General features: G+C 50.0%; 2 protein-coding genes across 3 annotated transcripts in view; one reads left to right on the top strand and one right to left on the bottom strand.

The window, feature by feature from the left end:
• Positions 1 to 5,789, bottom strand: part of DGCR2 (DiGeorge syndrome critical region gene 2) — a 48,916-nt gene extending 43,127 nt beyond the window's left edge. For both annotated transcript variants that reach the window (XM_065692518.1, XM_065692517.1), the window contains exon 1: positions 5,598 to 5,789. In XM_065692518.1, coding sequence (XP_065548590.1) covers positions 5,598 to 5,676 — 79 coding nt within the window. In that variant the 5' untranslated portion in view covers positions 5,677 to 5,789. The remainder of the gene's footprint in view (positions 1 to 5,597) is intronic.
• A 6,035-nt stretch (positions 5,790 to 11,824) lies between these two features.
• Positions 11,825 to 13,078, top strand: TSSK2 (testis specific serine kinase 2). Its single transcript, XM_065692277.1, has one exon. It carries the CDS (start codon positions 11,905 to 11,907, stop codon positions 12,856 to 12,858), a length of 954 nt encoding a protein of 317 aa, XP_065548349.1. The 5' UTR covers positions 11,825 to 11,904; the 3' UTR covers positions 12,859 to 13,078.
• Positions 13,079 to 13,085: the final 7 nt, after the last annotated feature.

A 13,085-nucleotide genomic window follows, 5' to 3' on the forward strand; every position in this document is an offset into this window, starting at 1 on the left:
AAGGCAGCCATTAGACATGCTCTGTTTCTTTTCCATCTCAAGGACTTCCTTGTTCAGACTACCAGTGCAAGAACCCTTCACACACTTCTTTTAAAATACAAAGCAAACCTAAGCACCCACATTAACCCCTGAAGGGCAGAGCAGCAATGCCCCTGAGCTGTTTCCAGGTTCTGCTCCAGCCACGCATCAGGTACCAGAAGTTCAGTTCAGGGTACGCAGACTGCACAGCATGACACATGTACGTGCAACAGGAAGTTTTGTTAATCACAAAAGCAGCTGTTCATATGCATCCCATAGAATTAAATGAGAGCTTATAAAAGTTGCAAGAAATCACCATGTACAAACCCACAGACCCAGGCATTACTCAAAAAGGTGGTTACTACTCTTGCATTACAGCTCAACATCAGAACCAGCCCTAATGAAGCTAATTCCAGGGGAAAGAATAATTCATTGAAGTCTTGGCTGGTTTTCTGACATTCACTGGGGAACTCTACATCATTCATATTAAGTATCTAAAATTCTTCTCTCTTCAAGCCAGCTGTGCCTTCCCCCCAACTATCGAGAAAGCAGCAGCACTTCCACAGCTGCCTCCTCCCGCTACAGAGGGAGGCTGCAGCAGCTCTCCATCACTTCTGCTGCTCTGGCCTGATCTTCTTCTACTCCCAAACCTACTGCAGGGACATAGAAGTCACTTGTTTGCAAACCCCCACATTCCCCCTCTGGTTCCCCTTCTCAGAACCAGAGCAACACATGCAAACAACCCTCCGCCTACTGAACCCTTTCTCCTTCACTCTGCAGCCATTGCTAATAGCAAACACACTTGCACCTCAAAAATTTTGCCTTATAATTAACATCAGGAATTACCAGCCTTAAAGTATCAGACCCACTAACAAGGTCTGATACCTTCTGACTTGCCTCTCTACTACAGTGATAGCAGCAGGAAGAAAGCCTTTTCAAATCCATCGGGCTTGGTTTGCAGCTTGTAACAACGGCAAACAGCAGAGCACAGAACACCAGGAAAAGAGCAAACCAACAGGCAACAGTACAAGAAAAAACCCACGTAAGCCCGGCAGATTAAGTAATATGGGGATGACGGGTAATGTAAGACTGGAACAGGACAGCCTACTTGTAGCAGAACTGAGGAGGTGTGATTAAAAACCATTCTGTCTATCCTGGAAACCTAGAAGCCTTCACTTGGGAATTCAGCTAAATACAAAGAGAGGGACTGTAGTTAGCAACAGCATGGAGCCAAGCAAGTATTACTCACCACAGGTCTCACTGAAGTAGAGACAGTGAACAAAAAGTAAAAGAAGGGCTTCCACTTGCCTACCAACAAACTCTTTAGAGCAGAGGAATGCTGTGCCCAGGTCACATTTTGACATTTGCTACATCTGCATCTCCAACTGAATTAACTGATACAATTCAACTAGCCAAATCCAGACAGGCGAGGCCACAGCATGCTAGTGAAACAACCTTGACTGTGGGTTTGTTTAGACTTCTCCAGGAGCAAACCCTTGCATTTAAGACCTACAACTTTTAGCTAAATCATTTTGTTTATGTCACTTGTCAGCGGTCAAGGTACCAACACAGTGTAAACCTAACTGCCAGCTGCGTACCAGCAGGCACCAAAGCGCATGAGAAGTTCAAGCTTTAAGCTGTAATTGTGGGTCTTTTAATTGCACCACTTGTGCTGGCAAGTCTTTAAGCACTGCCGACTAGGTAAGTTGTGCAAAATTCTTAAAAACAGAACTTGAGTAATAAAGTGACTTCCTCTAGCTAGCTTTGAAGTGGAAAAAAAAAGCTGCAAGAACAAGAACTCAATTGGCTTTTAGCTGCCTGGCAAATGCTCTAATAAGAAAGCCCATGACCTACATTCACAAGGCGCTGTACTAAACCACTATTACAAAATCCAATATAAAGCCTGACCATGTTTAAGTGTTTTCCATTAGCAAGCAGCAGTATCTTGTTAGAGAAATATGAAAACATGTTATTGTCTTCAGCGATGATGATATTAATTAATCCTCTAAACACTCTTCTGAAACATGTCATCCTGATCATTCCAGACTGTTTAAGTTCCCTGTGTTACATAGAGACACCAGAACCTCTGCTTTTCGACTGCACATTAGATGTTAACAGAAACAGGAACTTCTCAACCTGTGCTGCAAAACAGAATTCATAACAATTTACCTCTCCGATGTTCTTTCGACAACCAACAGGAACGCAGTGGTGTTCAGAAACTCAGTCTAAATCTGAGCTAGCACCAGAACATTTTATTGTAACGCTGTTAACACACTGCTGAAATATTTCTTCACATCAAGACAGCAGCTCTCAGCCAGCTACTCAGATAACCTGAAGCAGATGTTTAGAGTTGTCCCAGAAAAGACATTATTAAGCCAAACCCTACTGTGGTAAATACCCCCCAAAACAAGTGTCTGAACATCAGATAAAATCAATTCAGTAGGCATTTAAAGAAAATATTTACTTCTTCACTGTACACTCGTATAGCTGGAAAAGTACAACATATTCAGCTTCAATTCACATCAGTGACTTCCAACACATAATGAGTAACACAACTCAAGGAGAAATGCCCTACTTTAAAAAAAACAAACTCTTTCAACAAGGCATTATAAAGCAGGCAACCAGTCAAAACAAGCAGCTTATGGTCAAAACAGAAAAGGAAAGAGGAAACACTGGGACAAAAAAAAAAATCATCGAAACAGAGACTGTCAAAGGCACAAAATTACCATTAAATGTTCACAGGCTCAGAAGAATCTAACTGCCCACGATACCTTCAGGAACCCAAGCCTCCAGCTAGGGCTGGTGCCACAGGACGTTGGATGTACCTGATGCTGTTAGCGCTGGCAGTAGCATAAAACAGACTTGTGTAAGCAAGATGGAAAAAAATCAGAGGGAAAAAAAAAAAAGGAAATTATATTTCTCTCTTCATTCACTAAACTCCATGTCCCCTTAAATGCAGAAAAAAAATAGGTCCATGTAAAATCACTGCCTTTCAAATTGCCTGAAAAGATACTACAGTTGAGGAGGCTTAAAAGGAGGTTTTATTTATCTGAAGAGTACAGCAAGAACATGGATACAAAGCTAGTGTCAAATTAACATGGAAGTACAAAGAGGTGCCTGATTCGCTGGGACTGAATTGTGAAGGGACTACACATTCATCTCAGAGAACATAAAACCTCCCATCACTCTGCAGCACTCATTTGATAGCTCTGAGCACAGATTTAAGCTAAGAATGATGCAGGCATCCTTTTGAAACCAGTAGGACAGTTGCTACAATACACAGGTTTAAAGAAGGAAAAAGAAAACCCACCATCCCTAGGAATAAAAATTCTAAATCCAAACACTGTTTCTGAGGAAATCCATGTATCTCTCCCAAAAAGAGAAGTGAGACTTCTCCACCATTGATTAAAATTATAAATTTGGTTCTGTACCTCTGTACTTGCACAAACCAGATTTTCCCTATCTGCATCCTTTGTTTCAGGATCAACCCACACATTATTTAATCAAGTAAATGGGTGATCTATTTGACAGAGTAGACTTAAGATATTAAATGAAGCAAGCTAAAAAGCAAAGGACATTGGCAAAAAGACGTGAGGCCACCCTGAAGGAATGGGATCTCTCCTGAGGAGGAAGAAGAAGCATCACCATGGACAGCTCAAACACCAGAATCATCCAGAGCCTCCAAGTAAAAAGGATGGGCAAGACTATTCCAAATGGAATTCAGAAATCCCTCATACAGCAAGGAATTCCAGCTGCAATATTACATCCAGTTGGATTACTTCACATTAGGTTCAAGAATACATACGGTTTGAGCAAAACTCAAGGAACACATACAGACTTGCCACAGAGAAATCCTAATGCTAGGGGTTTCAAAGCCAGTGGTGCACAACCTGAGCAGGTGGGAGTTCAGGTCTGTTCACATGGAAAATGCTTCTGCCAGTGTGGCTACAGCACCACAAATCTCCAAAGCAGGCACAACAGAGCACCAGTGAAAACATCCATTTGCCCTAAGGAAGCAAACCTCAGTGAAAAACTTGTCTTTGTCCATGAAGCATCAGGCAGAGATGTGCTATCAAACCGGAGCGACACATGTTCTGACACAAGAGGAAAAAGCCATTTTCTAATTTCTAGGAGGCTACAACGCTCAACACTAAAAGAGTTGAGGATCAAACCTACCCTCTTGTTAAAGTACACAAACAGCCAGGAACCTCTGCTGAGCCTTTTCAACCGGCAATTGAGCTGTCTGTAGCACTTGGTGCCAGCTATAAAAGAAGTTGCTTGAAATCAGTTTTACATAGCATCTTCTCCCACGTAAAGCCTCTAGCTGTAATAATGCTAGGTTAGCAACTCCGCTTTTTTTTTTGGCTACTTCAGAGCATATCATAGACCCTGTATACACACTGCACTGCCAAAAAAACAAGCTAAAACAAAACAAGGAACACACAGAGCAGTTTCAACACCTAAGTTGGTTATTTCAATAAGACTGCCTACACTGACCCAATTGTGTTTCAGCTGTACTGGGAACTTGCTTAAACACAGCTCACTAATACTGTTACGTTTTATTAGTCTGGGTCATACAGGCTATTTTGAAGAGAAAGAACAAGGGGATTTCGAAGCACACCATCACTCTTTCTCTCCTGTTTATAATAGGGTGAGTATCACCCAGCAGCAGTCGTGTGGTGTGACAGGAGGACGGCTTCCAAACCTGCAAAGCCACTCCAGGCAGCCTCACGCTTCAGCTATTGATGCTCTTTGGCAAGAGCAGTCCAAGATATACGAGGGCTCTGCCAAGCTCCAAGTGAGTTCAACACCCAAGAAGAAACCCTCAACTGAGCGACGCACCTAGAAAGGCTGCAGTTTTCAATCAGCAAACATCAACCATTTCTCCAGAGTTACTAATCTGAACACTTTAAAGCACTGTGCCTAGCAACTACCACACCAGCTTCACTGCTGAAATATTTCCCTAAAAGAAGCAAAAATACAACTAGGAAGATGACACACAACTGGGATGCGATAGGGCTGTTTTCTCTTTCTGGCACGATCAGATAGCACTTTGAAAGCAAGGTTTTGTTTTGTTGGCACCCAAGGCCCACAACATAACAATAAGTAAGTAAAAAGCAGCTGAAAACTTGACCACGCCGCCACACTTCCACTGCTCATTACCTGTAGTGTTACAGAGCTTCTAGCCAAGCTTTCAAACTTTAAAATGAGGGTTTTGACCCTAACTCCCATCCCTCCAAGCCGCAGCCAGCCAGCCAGCACAGCGACCGACGCTTCCCCATGACTCAGCCACGTCCCATCGCTTTCTCGAGCAGAACGAAGCGGCAGACACCGACCCCTGGGTCGGGGCCGGCTCTGGGCCACGGCGACCCCAGCGCTGGGCTCCTCCCGGCGCCCCGAGCCCTGCGGGAAGGGGACGGCACCAGCGCTGCCCTCCCGGGGGCACCGCTCTCCGGACGCTGACCCGCCCGCCCCCCCGGGGGGAGCCCCGCTGCCCCCCGCCCGGCTCCAGCTCCGGGCCCGGGACCCGCCCGCGGGCTGAGCACGGAGGACCGGCGCTCCCCGCCCGCCGCCCCTACCTGGCCGCAGCGGCTCGGTGATGCTCAGCACCAGGAGGAAGAGGAGGAGGAAGGTGCCGCTGTCTGCCTTGGGCACCATTTATCCTCCGTTCATCCTCCCCCGGCGCAGCGCCACAAACCCGCGGGGAGGCACGCGAGGAGCGGCGGGAGGAGGGGCCGCCGCCGCCGCCGGACCCGCAGCGGGGGTGCCCGTGCCCGTGCCCGTGTCCGCACCGAGCTCTTCCCCTCCGCCGTCCGCCGCCGCCCCCGGGCGGGAGCCAGCGGCCCTGGCTGCGGCGGCGGCTGCGGCGGGAGCAGCGCGGGGTCGGGCGGCGCCACGCTGCGGGCCGCTCGCCTGGCTCCGGCGACGCACAAGATGGCGGCAGCACCTCCCCGCCGCCTGCCCCCCGCGCCGCCACGACCCCTCCCCACCGCGCGCAGCTCGGCCAATGGGAGGCGAGGGGGCGGGGCCGAGCGGCCGGACGGGCACACGCCCCGCCCACCTACGGGGCAGCTCCCCGCTGCCTCAGCGCCCCCCGGGGCGGCCCCCTCCGGTGCGCTCCGTCCCCGGGGTGGCCATTGCCCGGCACCGGCACCCCGCGGGGCGGCCGCAGCCTTTCCCTGCCGCAGCCGGGGCGGCCTTCCCTGCTCATGTCATAGATCATAGAGTGGCTTGGGTTGGACAGGACCTCAAGATCACAGAGTCGGCCGGGCTGGAAAAGACCTTTAAGACGATCAAGTCCAAGCGTTACCTCAGGACCACCAAGACCAGCCCTGAGCCATGTCGCTGAGGTTATCTACTTCCAGTCCTGCAGGGGTGACCCCAACGAGCGCCCGGGCATGCCCACGGCAGGGCTGGAGCCGGACGCTGTTTCCGCACTCCTGGAAGCGCTGTGTTCCATGTCCACGAGCCGGAGAGGAGGCACGTGAAGAGCACCAACCGTGCAGCCCAGAGCACCGTCAATGGCCCGGCAAGTGACAGGCGCCTTCAGGAATCTGACCCCGGGTGTTGCTGCGCCGTGGGTGGTGGCTGTCCTGCGGGGACCCAGCCTGGGGAGGAGGCGCTGGCCCCGCTGCCACAGCTCTCCCGGTGCTGGGGCTCTGCCCAGGCCGCGTCTGCGGTCAGAAGCAGTTTCACCTCCGGAACCCACTCCCCAGACTGAGCCGGATTTTCCTCTGGCGACTGGAACTGAGCAGCAGTGTTCAGGTAGCACCAGCCATGGTCCCGGCCGGGGCAGCTGACCCACGGTGGCTGCAGGGTCAGCACTTTCCGCTGCAGGGAATTCCAGCTTCCCGGTAAAACCCAATCCAGAGCCAAAGCCAAAGCCTGGGAAGCTGCCTGGGAGGTTTTTATATATTGTTTTAAGTTTACAACAGCTGTTTTCCACTTTCATGCTTCAATGTTTGGACCCAATATCCCACACTCCCTGTTCCTCTGTTAATACCAATTACTACACCCAGTGGCAAACCTCCCTCAAGGGTATTCCCAATGGATGTACAGGTAACAGATACATCTCACGTTGCTTCCGCTTCCCCTCCAGGTCAGGCACCAGCTGCTGATCTGCCGGTGGGGAGACAGGGCTTCAGTGGGCTCTCCTGTGCACTCCCTGCCTCTGGCCCCACAGGAGCTGCAGCCGAGCCCAGCTCAGCAGCATCAGGGAGATGCTTCTTCCATAGCCACATGTGAGGTTTAACGTGGCAGTGGAAGCTGGTGCCTGCCAAGAGCTGGGAGGTTGCTGGGGCAGCAGCGAGTGTGTGCAATGGCTCCTTTCCCTGGGGCTGTGCAGGGCCCTAGGAGGGCTGCATGGCTGGGGCCGTGTGCTTGGGGACCTGCAGGCAGCTGGGGGCTGCCTGCAGATTCAGGCCAGAACGCATTTTGCCAGCTCTCACGTGCTGCCAGACACTGTCATGATCCGGGTGTCTGTGGGGAGCTGAAGCATGGCAGCACCCTCTGGCATGAAGCACAGCCGTCCAGCTCCCCAGCTCTGTTTCTCCCAGGGGATACAGTGCAGGAAGGCTGTTTTCACCCTGGCTTCTGGCAGCCCAGCCACACATGCCAGCCCCAGACTGATCAAAGACAGCTCCCCAAAGACCCACCCCAAGCCCTTGGCAACCAAGGCCTGTGAATTACATCATACAACGTGTAAATAAATGCCCTATAATGCACCAGAAGAGGGCATAGGCTGCTTGTCCCTGGCTTTTGCCCAAGGAAAGGCAGACCTCATTTCCCCACACCACAACCTCACCAGCTCTGAACAGAGGCGGCTCTGGAGCACACATGTGCCAGGTAAGCAGCACAACCCACACAGCACCCTAGAGCAAACAGGCAGTAACCAGCCCAGCCACACGGCACAGAGGTGAAGGGTCAGAGGCACCCATTTCCCCAGGCTGTGCTGTGCTGAGGGCTGCAGTGCTGCTGGACACCAGCACTGGGGAACTACCAATGCCCTGGCCAGGCTGTGGGGAGGTGCGAGGTGGAGCTGCCCTGTGCAGTCACATCGGCCCCAAGCCCCCAGGCAGGACATGGGGGCAGGCAGATGCTCCAGGGACAAGGAGCATGCCAGCAGAACACACTGAGCCTCGACCCAGGGCATGCAGGAGCTGGCACATCCCAGGAACTCCCAGTTTCATACTGGGAGTGAACATTTCTCTAACCAGCGAGTGCAGACCCCCTGTGCCCATAAAGCAGTGGAGGAAAGCTGCCGTGCCCAGGAGATGCAGAGGGAAAGGGCTCACGGGCAGGGTGGCCAAACCTGCTCTTGCCCTGGCTGGACTCTGAGCTGGGGTTCGCAACCAGCAGCAGCAACCTGGGATTGAGGCAACAAATGGAAATATGAGGAAGTAGGAATTGCTCCATCTCCCACTTTCCTGAGCGAGGGGATCCATTTCCTTTTTTTTTTCCTTCAGAGGAATAGCGCAGTCCCCCAAAACAACGTAACTCCAACCACAGCTTCCCTTCTGAGCTAAATAAGGTTCTTTCCAGCCCCAGCCATTCTACGACTCTAAGTAGAGAGGAGCTCAGAGCCCAGTCCTTATGGAACCTGGTTTTGGGTGGTGGAAAACTGCAGTCCCTGTACAGCCCCTTGCATCACAGCAGGGGTGGCTGCATCTGCCCCAGGGAAACACTCTTGGTCCTGAAGATGAAGTGCACAGGGAAGCAGGTTGGGGCTTGGTGCCTTGAGACATCCTGTTACAGAGCCAGAGCCCTGCCACAAGACACGGCTCACGTAGGCCGCAGGGGATCAGGAACATGAGCCGGAGAGCAGCCTCCTGCCCCAGGACAGTGCCCCACTACTCCTCTAGCACCCTCCATCCTGGCTCTTCACTCAAAGCATGGTGTGGGGTGATGGTGATAGGAGCTCTCAGCTACTTGCCTCACCAAACCCTGGGTTGCTGCTTGTCTTCTGCTCATCATGTTCTTACCTGTGCCCTACAAAACTAAGAGCAGCAGTTGTGTCTGGTGTAATCAGCGGTTTGCTTCACTGAGGTAAGCTCCAGGTGCCTTTCTGGCTGAGGGAGGAAGCGTGCTTGGGCCTTGGACGATGCAGGTGTACAGGAAGAGCAAAAGGAAAATAACCCTCTCAAAAACGAGAGGAAAAAGGAAAAGTGGTAAGTCATGAAGAACCAAGACGGTTTTTCACATGGGATTTGGCCTTGTAAAGGCACATCATCTGCTAGTGCTACAAGCAGCAAAAATATCAGGCAACAAACAGTTTATTACTGATTCCCTAATTACAGATAGCAGGAGCTGAACTGCAGCAGGAAGTGGAGACCAGACACTACAGCAGGCGTTACAGGAATAGCCTATCTGAAGAGCACTACATCCCCTTCAAGAGATCCAGCTTTATAGCAATAAATTACATTCCCAGCAAACATGTGAAGGCCTTTCAGTCTGGCAGAACCGAGACTGGGATTTTAGTAGGGATGTCTGCGTTCATTCACTTGAGGGTGAACACAAAACCAACACCAGCCCACAGGGTATTTAAGGCAATCTGCTCAGAAGCATTGATTGCACAACATGGAACTAATCATTCACAGATACCACATTCCCCTTTCTGTTATTCCAGCTATGTCTTGGCATGAGCATGCCAAGGTTCAAAGGCTGTAGAAGATGCATGCCCCACTCCTGACCCATACGTACACCCCATCCGCAGTCCTCAAACACTACCCAGCCTTTATGTGCATCCCATGTCCACAAGAGAGAGCTTCCACATCCGGAGAAGGGATAGGAATCATTGAACAAGATGGTGGAAATCAGGCACTGGGCTTGAGACATACGCACCGATCACAGCCTGCTTCCACACATCCAGTTTCTCTCTGTTCCCATGCTTGTTCTTCTCCCTCCTTTTCCCTAACCCTCATCTCTTCCCAAAATAACCTCCTTTAATTAGTTTCCCCTTGGGCCCAGTCTTGTTAAATCTACAGCCCAATTTGGTGCTTCGATACCTCTCACTGGGTCACCTCCACACCCTGGTAGTCCCTGTGCTGCTCCTCAGTCATCTGTGAAGCTCAGACATTCCCCTGGGTGCTCTCTGTTGCAGTGCCTACTACATCCAAACATCTCTCATGTCACATCTACTCCATTCTCCTGCTCTGTTGGGTGACTCAAACTGCAGGCCAGGGCCTGACCATCTGCCCATGTGCCCCAGCAGGGAGATCCTACATTTACTGGAGAGAAGCAGAACGTGTGGTCATTATGAAAGAAATAATTAGTTGTTTAAATTACCTAAGAAATTCATTGTTATTTACCCAGTTCAGTCCTTAAAGAACATCTCTGAAAGCATGGAAACGCCAGTAAGTGGGCTCCCTTTCCATTCACAAATACGTGAGAGTAATTTTTTTGCTTAAAGACAAAACTTGGCCTTCAATTATTTCTGACTGAAAGGCAAAAATTGCTAATTCCTTGCAGTGCTATGGTGAGCAACTGATTTGTACAAGGTGCACTACAAAAATCGAGTCACTTAGGGTTTTTCACAGGAAGAATCTCCCCACCAAGAAAACACGGCAACAAACACCCCAGACCTTACAGAAGGCTGCAGGCACTGCTCAAAGAGCTGCGGAGGATTTTCCATGGAAGTTTCCTCAGTAAAACATCACCTGATTATAGTGAGTGTCCGAGACTTCCAAGTGTCACACAGGCTGCCCTGTGCTCAGGCGTGCTGCAGAAGTGTACACATCTGGCTACGCCTGCTTCCTGCTAAAAGGTGCTCTGTGCTGCTCCAGGGTGGATCACACCACGCCAGTGCTCAGCCACTCAGCTCTGAGAGCAAGCTGTGTACGGGTAAAACCGCTCTCCTTTCTTTTGGCTGATTATAATAATTACCCAGAAGTTTCAAAGAATGGGAAGGAAAAACCCCCCAAAAGCCCCAGTGTGGCTGCCAGAAGTGCCAGTTCTGTTCTTCAGAATGACATTCTCACCCATGCTGATGGATGAAGCAGGGTTGTCCCAGCCCCCATGTTTTGATCATCAACACCATCAAGTCTTTGGAGTCACACACAAAGCAGCAGTAACAACAGATCTGAAAGAGCTGCAATCAACAGAAAGCAAAAAGCCCCAGAGGCTGGTTACAGTGAAGCTGTCAACATGCAGAACAGTAATCCTTCTGAGGAAGGTATCTGTGAGCCTTTCTCAACAACACCAGAAGCTGGAAGTCAAAACATAACTCCCTCACACAGCAAGGGAGCTGCAAAGCCCACAAAAGCAGCCAGTTATCAGAGCTACGAAATGAAAGGGCTGGATGAACAACAAGGAAATGAACTTGAGAGAAGCAATGCCCTTCCCCTAGCACGCCCATGAAGGAAAAAACCCCAAACCAAACTCAAACCCAGTTCTTGAACGCATCCTCAGTGAAGACATGAAAAGCCCATTTCTGAGGAAAACTGGCTGGTGAGAAGCAAGGCCACTGTACACCAGAAGCACGCCCACACGGAGCTTGAAAGATCATCCCAGACATACAAAAAGATGACAAAATTTCACCTAACATGAATAAACAGACTTCGGTACATTTTAGGAAACAAAAACGTTTGAGCTACTTCCATCCTGTTAGCAAAACTAAAGATCAGTTTATGATGAAGGCAGGGTATGGGCGACGTTTCCAAGTGACTTGATGCCAAGTTCTGCCCTGGATGACATCATCCAGAAGCTTCGGGAAAGGGCTGCAAGGTCCTTCTGGGCGCCTGTGACATCACATAGGGACCAGTGCCCCGGTGCCACTCGACCACAGCAGCAGCAGCCCAAGCAGCCACCATGGTGGACGCACACACCATCTGCCACCACCCATGATGCACGCCAGCACCACCTCATGCAGCTCCCCCCAGCTCTTCCGCCATGGATGATGTTACAGTGCTTGGAAAGAAAGGCTATAGCCTCAGCAACACACTAGGACAAGGCTCTTACAGCAAAGTGAAATGTGCCTACTGCGACCGGCTGAAGTGCAAAGTGGCTGTCAAGATCATCGACAAGATGAAAACTCCTGGGGACTTTTGGGAAAGGTTTCTCCCCAGGGAAATAGAGGCTTTGAGATGTTTGCAACATCCGTCAATCGTCAAAACATACGAGATTTTCGAGACATCAGCTGGGAAAGTGTACATAGTGATGGAGCTGGGGGAAAAGGGAGACCTCCTGGACTACATCAAGATCACAGGAGCTATGAGAGAGGACTTTGCTCGCATAAAGTTTCAGCAGTTGGCTTCTGCCATCAAGCATTGCCACGACTCAAACTTCGCTCACAGGGACCTGAAATGTGAGAACATCCTTCTTGATGATGGCCTCAACGTCAAGCTGACAGACTTTGGCTTTTCCAAACTCTTGTCTCGGGATAAAAATGGGAAAACTATTCTCAGCAATACCTTCTGTGGGTCTGCTGCGTATGCAGCCCCTGAAGTGCTACAGGGCATTCCTTGTGACCCCAGGATTTCTGACATGTGGAGTCTGGGCGTCATCCTGTACATAATGGTCTACGCTTTAATGCCATTTGATGATTCCAACATCAAGAAAATGATTTTTTTTCAGAAACAACACAGGATTCCCTTCCCCAGCACAAAACACCTGACTGTAGAGTGCAGGGATCTCATTAACCACTTGCTCCAGCCCAATGTGTCTCAGAGATTGTGCATAGATGAAGTTTTGAAACACTCATGGTTGCAGACTCCAAATGCCACTGTGGAGTCCTCTCTGCCAGCTCCAGAAGAGGCTGAGTGTTCCCACAACCCGTGTGAAGGAAAGCCAAAGGAAAAGAATCAAAGCCAAATGCCATTAAGCAAAAGGAAAAGAGAGAAGTAAATGGGACCCTCCTAAGGATGGCTGGTTTTAACAATATCACAAAGTCAATCTAACTTGTGAACTGCTGATTCTCAACTTTAGCTTCTGCTTCAGCAACAGTCCTCACCTCTTGCTTTACAAAGAATAGCAACAGAAGACACCGTACATCTGCTGAGGGGAATAAACAGCTTAACGCTATCGTTCTCAAGACCTGTCTCTGATACAGTTTGCAGGGAAGTTACTGTCAA

Source organism: Lathamus discolor, chromosome 12 (genome assembly GCF_037157495.1).
Source record: "Lathamus discolor isolate bLatDis1 chromosome 12, bLatDis1.hap1, whole genome shotgun sequence".
In the NCBI taxonomy this organism is placed as follows: Eukaryota; Metazoa; Chordata; class Aves; order Psittaciformes; family Psittacidae; genus Lathamus; species Lathamus discolor.

Bases quoted from the DNA above. Each gene is read 5' to 3' on its own strand.
- TSSK2 (XM_065692277.1), top strand. From the start codon at position 11,905: ATGGATGATGTTACAGTGCTTGGAAAGAAAGGCTATAGCCTCAGCAAC.